Below are 6,093 nucleotides of genomic sequence, written 5' to 3'. Positions count from 1 at the left end.
TAAACACAACTCTTTCGTATAATTGATAAGTAGTCGCGCACTTGAATCAAAAGTTGTCCCACAGTAATATGATGTTCCTAACTCTAGACTACAAATAGTGAGGATAGAGTAAAATATAGCATTGTAATAGCTACTACATGGTAAAAAAAAAAGAGAAAAAGAAAAAAGAAGGGAATATTAACTCAATGCTCAAGTAGAGCTCTTGCAATATCTTCTTCATGAAGAATTGATTACATGGAAGTAAATTTATCGACCCAGAAATTTTGTCACCCCCTCGTGGCAAAATCTAGGTCCTGCTGGTTCAAAAAGGCCGAGTATGGCGACCGGATGCTCGGCCGCAGAGAAGAGCATTCTTGGGTATTGGATATTCATCTCTCCATGAATTTGAAGGAGAGTTGACCCTGAGATAGAACTGCTGACCCAAGTACTGCCTTTCCCAGTTCTCAGACCTTATGTTCCACATTCCAACATTGTCCAAGGCCATGTAGACTGCAGTCCATGACCTAGGATACACCTGCACCACTCAAAACCATCAAAATAAGCTCAAAATTAATGCCAGCTTGGTTCGGTTTTCTAAAAACAGTTTTATGTTTTTTTAGAACTGAAAATAAAATAATTGTACAAATAATTAACGGTTACTAAAAACTCAGTTAAAAAAAGGCTTCTTTTTAATTATTTATTTATTTTATGTTTTTTTTGAAAACAATTTTCTGTCTTTTGAATTCTTGAGAACTATTTTTAAAAAACTGAACCAAACAGCTAAAACCTCCCCAACAATCCACTCACATCACACTGCAGAAATGTCAATCTTTCGCCATACCTGAACCGTTGAACGAGCAACTGTGTCTCTCAAATTGTATCTTGATCTACTTCCCTCAGTCCACTGCCCTCCATCCATTCTGCTCACCCAAAAATTGTTTACAAATCAAGAATTATAGTAACATATTTGGCATTAACAATATCAAATTACACTTGAGCTAAATTATAGGCTTACCCCACAACAAAGAAAGCATAGCCATCAATGTGCCATGACTGCACTGTGTCCTCCCAATTTTGGAACACAATCTCTACAAAAGACCGGAAATCAGCATTCATGACAGAGGTTGCAAGGTAACCATTTCCCCAGGTGGGTCTGTCCGGGATGCTTCCAAGATTGAACACTCCCCAAATCTTGAAGTAATCAGCAAGTTTTAAGGGAGTGTCTGCAGGAACAAATGAGACACTGTTGACAGCATACCTCTGCTTGCCATTGATATAAGGCGCAGAGTTGGCAACCATGATTGTCCGGGAGGTCTTGATCATCCCGTAATGGTAGGAGCCTTGTGGATTAGGTCTGGGCCCACTCGCAGTCAGATTCCATCTGGAAAATAAAAAATATAAGATATCTCCCACCCACACAATATTGCGTCTAACATGACACGAAGACTCAACTTCCTTTTGTAAAAAAAAAAAGGATTATACCATCTGCTTATGCCCATTATATAAGATATTCTTATAAGTAAACATTTATGCTTATATTTAACTTTGCTGTGTTTTGGTTAGGCCAATTTCCAAAGGCATGTTGATGATATGTAGAAATTTGAAAATTTGAAAGTTAGTTAATTACCGGATTGATCTGGCCTGGCTGAGGGATGGAGCAATCTGAATAGTAGGTCCACCAGGAGGGGGACCGGAAACTCTTGCGAATGAATTGCTGTAGTGAAGAATGGATGTAGTCATGAGCATTCGAGAAGTGAAGCGCGAAGAAACAACCATGTAGTAATCTTTTGCAGGCTGGTTAGCTGTGACCAAAACCGAATAGGATTGTCCCAGATGGATATCAAGAGAAGAGTATGTGTTTTGGAGTGTGTGTGATCCTTCTACCTCTACAAGTTTCATTGTATGCCCCTGAATTCTGAAGTTAATTGATGTTGTAAGGCCCACATTCGATATCCTGAACCTATATGTCTTGCCTGGAATCAAAATTTTGAAGCAAATGAGGTTACAAACACACACACAATTAACCAGTAGTGTCAATGAGAAGGCCTATATTAGGATTGTTGTTGACAAACACCTTGATCAACATTGAATGTGTATCCGTTCCAGCCACGACCATTGATGAGAAGGCCATCAGGGAAGGGAAGGTTGTGACCTCTATCCAGCCTCAATTTTAATTGCTATGAAACGAAAAATAAAAAATAGAAAATAAGCCATGACAGAGAAAACACAACTGAAATTTTCGTTATTCTAAACGTATGTTACATGGATTCTTCAAATGTAGGTGAAATACCGGACATGAATATGGGATACAGACTCTTATAGTTGGACACTCACCTTAAAAAGATATCTAACAGTTTAATTTTGTTATTTTATAGCTTAAAATGAGTGAAATGCCTATATTGATTATTGAGTGCTATGTTGCATAAAGAGATTTTTTTTTTTATTTTTTATTTTTATTTCTAAAATTATCAAATAATACGAATATTTAGCAGTGTTCATGTGTCATTTTATTTGAAAATCCCGACACATATATCCGAGTCCATGGAACATAGGTCTAAGCAAGTGATACCGCATAGTGATATAGAATGCTTACTCTGTGACTTCTTTTGAACCAGTCACCAGCCAATATGGAGTAGTCTCCAGCAGGAGGAGGGAAAGGCACTGGAATCTTAGGACGGCTCAAGATTTTGATGGCACCAAAGCCTCCAGCAGCCTTGTGGAAACCAAGTGATGGGAAGTAGAAAAAGCTTCCAATCTGGTCCTTTGCCTGGATCATGTATGTGAAGTTCTTGCCTGGCGGGATTGGACAGTTCGTGCCATAGGTCCCGTCTTGCCACGAGTTCCTCCTGTGCTGCAAACCATTCCTGCAGCCGAATAGCAGGACGACACTCATAGTTATAAATGTACATGAACTAAGGCTCTCCAAGTCTAATTATTTGGCTTAAATGCACAACTTGATAGTAGTTCTGAAAGTAGAAGACACAGTATTTCTATGACAAACATAATATGGTAAGAGGCAATACAAAAGAGTATACTTGTTCTTCTGGACAACATATCAAGAAAATTGTTTGTCCCAAACATCAAATGTATTAAAGAAAAGGAGATCTATATACATATGGAACAAATGTATTAAAGAAAATGAGATATATATACATATGGAACAAATTAATACCATTGTGCACCTAGGACTTATTTTTTAAGATTAAGACATTATAAGTAGATTGCAAGTTGAGTTTGAGAAGAAATAACGAAGAACAGTCACAACTATCAAACCTCATTTGTAATTCGGATCATCCAACTCATATTTTTATGATAAATTATTAGGTAGTCCGGACTAATCATAAGAAGTTATGCAATCATAAAGCTGAATCAAAGTGACACATTTAGTTGCATTGTTGTGATGGTCCGGATTACATAATCTGATTATCTAATAATTTCTCTATTTTAATATATATATCTATATATATATATATATATAGAATGTGTTCCATAGACTGAGTCCGCATAGCCAACCACAAGAAAATAATATCTAAAGAAAGGATGAAGCTAGTAATATTTGGAGGGCAAACTAGTGATATGAATGGAGTATTGAGACACACACACACACACACACAATGGATTAATGACATGGTTGGTGGACACTTTTTATTTTTATTTTTTTATATATAACTAAATTTGAATTTTTAATGGCAGCCATTCATAAAGAAATAAGAAGCCATGAAATATGGTTATGGGCCAACTCACCATTAATACCTTTACTAGGAATAGATCAGCCATGTGGGCCCAAAGGCTTTCAAGACATTTTCCCAATTCTGTACATACTAAAAGATGGGTCCAGGACCTCGACAAAGCTAAGAAGCCCAAGACACTACCAGCCTGTCTTCTCCTTATTGTGAGTGAGACCATGTTTGGTCTGACATAATTGTAGATGTCAGAGATCTATTCATTCACATATCTAACTTGTGAGATCCATAAAAGTAGTGCCCTTCACATTTTAATATTATGTCCTGCGAAATATCTTGTCACAAGCTCCATTAGGGCTATTTGGTGCAATAACCAAACACCCGTGACTCAAATTGATCAACCTAACCCACAAGGACCATCCATCATACTACAGTACTAACCAGTAACCACAAGAGACAGAAGTCCCATTATCCCATACCCGCACTAACACACAATCACTTTTGGGGCGTGGCACTATGCCTTAACCACACAAAAGTGCCCTAAACCATACAAAATTTTATAAAAGTACCCCTAATCTTTTTGGCACTTAAAAACAAAACCTTTAATGCTAAAAAGTTAAGCTCTATTTGGTGATAAATTATTACATGATTCTTGAATCATTGGTTTCACTTAATCAAGAAAGGACACATGAAAAAAAAATTGATTGAAATGATATAAAACTAACTTTACGTATTGTTTTGTATTGTTTTGTTACTAGTCACAGGACCATGCAATAAAAATAAATTTAGTTTTTTTTTAAAAAAAATTGAAGAACTTAAAAAATAAAAAATTATTTTTATATAATTATAAAAGTCAGTTCTACTAAAATAGTCTTAAAAAGAAACTGTCAACTAAAGACATTTTGTAAAGCTCTCTAATTTTCAAAAAATTAAAAATCATTAAACTATTCTTAAAAAAAAAGAAAAAAAAAAAAAACAAGGAAGGTTGAGCTAAACAAATCAATGGGTTCTAGCCTAGAAAAAATATATATAAAGTAAGGGTGTATTTGCTCGAACTTCCTTTCTTTATTTATTTTTTTTGGTAAAATATTTGCTCGAACTTGACAAAGAGAAAACTGACCAAAACCCCCCAAACATTCTTGGTTGTTCAATGTTCAGGGGCATTTTTGTCTTTTTAGAGAAATAAAGAAGCCAAAGTAGATCTGGTGGCATCCAATACATGTCTTAAAGCTAGTAATGATAACACTAGATGCCAATCTCATTTTTTCCAATAACAGAAAGACTAGTTCTTTGATGGCCTATATATATATATATATATATATATATATTCAAGAATTTAATTTAGAAAATGGGGTTAATAATCTTACCAAGAAATGAGAAATGGTTCACTCAAGTAGTTGTAAACAGTGATAATCAAGTTATCATTCGTAACACAATCGATCTGAGGCCCAGGAAATTGCCCATTTATCAAGATCCCCTGTAACATTAATTTCTCACATTCAATCACAATATTCATCAAAATCCAAGAATTTAAACATTTACATATATATATATATTATAGGAAGATAAATTGAAAAAAAGCACGTACCTGTTGTTGGGCACCCAGAGGATAAATGTTGCCAGAAGTGACTTTCCAAGTGTAGAACCTATAAGGGTCTTCACCATTAACGCTATGAATGAGCACAAGTAGTACTGTAGAGATGAAGAGAGACGAAAGAGCTCTGAAATCTCTCATTTCGTCCCTCTATCAAAGCTCAAATGACTGGTTTTCTCTCTTTCTCTCTCTATATGTACTTATATAGTAGTATATATTAATATTTCTCTTTATATATATATTATACTTCTTTTTTTTGGAATGGAGCTCTAACAAGAAGAGCAGAGGAGGAGCTGTCTCTGCTCAAGTGAAAGTGAAGTGGTCTGTGAGCTGTGTACAAGTGAATACTATATTACTTCAATGAGTTTAGCAGAATGTGAATTACGGAATTACCCCTTTCACGTGCGATTATAACAGGCAGTACACGTAATATTCGTCACTGATTTTTTTTTTTTATCATTTACTGCTGCTACTGGTGATTGGTGAATCTGTTGGAAGTTATCCCCTGCGGTGCCGGAGCACATTAAGTTCTTTTTTCTTTTTCTTCTCTTTTTTGAAAAATGATTGTCACTCTGATTGAACAATCTGAATAATTTAACTGATTTTATTATAATTTTAATTGTTAACTTATGCTTTCTTCACTCATGTCTCATTCTTCATCTTCATGGTTTTATAGTATTTATAAATAAATAAATAAATAAATAAATATTGAGTTTTCAATTTAAATACTCATGTCAAATGGTGTTTTGTGGTTTGTCAAACAAAAAATAAAAAATAAAATTGATGTTAAGTGAAATTTTGACATCACAAAATAGTAAACCAAAAGCTTAACCATCC

At 34.9% G+C, this 6,093-nt stretch overlaps 1 protein-coding gene across 1 annotated transcript; it reads right to left on the bottom strand.

The window, feature by feature from the left end:
• LOC132308361 (L-ascorbate oxidase homolog) lies at positions 1–5,588 on the bottom strand. Its single transcript, XM_059806426.1, has 8 exons — positions 5,251–5,588; positions 5,030–5,139; positions 2,573–2,843; positions 2,054–2,156; positions 1,607–1,952; positions 995–1,360; positions 821–899; positions 1–514 (listed from the first exon to the last, which is right to left on the bottom strand). The coding sequence occupies exons 1-8, from the start codon at positions 5,395–5,397 to the stop codon at positions 302–304; spliced, it is 1,635 nt and encodes a 544-aa protein (XP_059662409.1). The 5' UTR covers positions 5,398–5,588; the 3' UTR covers positions 1–301.
• Between the last annotated feature and the right edge of the window lie 505 nt (positions 5,589–6,093).

This window comes from Cornus florida, unplaced genomic scaffold, assembly GCF_030987335.1.
Source record: "Cornus florida cultivar Cherokee Brave unplaced genomic scaffold, ASM3098733v1 CherokeeBrave_3.0.0_Hap2_Chr01, whole genome shotgun sequence".
Lineage (NCBI taxonomy): Eukaryota > Viridiplantae > Streptophyta > Magnoliopsida > Cornales > Cornaceae > Cornus > Cornus florida.
The sequence above is the reverse complement of the archived record's forward strand: the minus strand, read 5'-3'. Positions and strand labels throughout refer to the sequence as shown.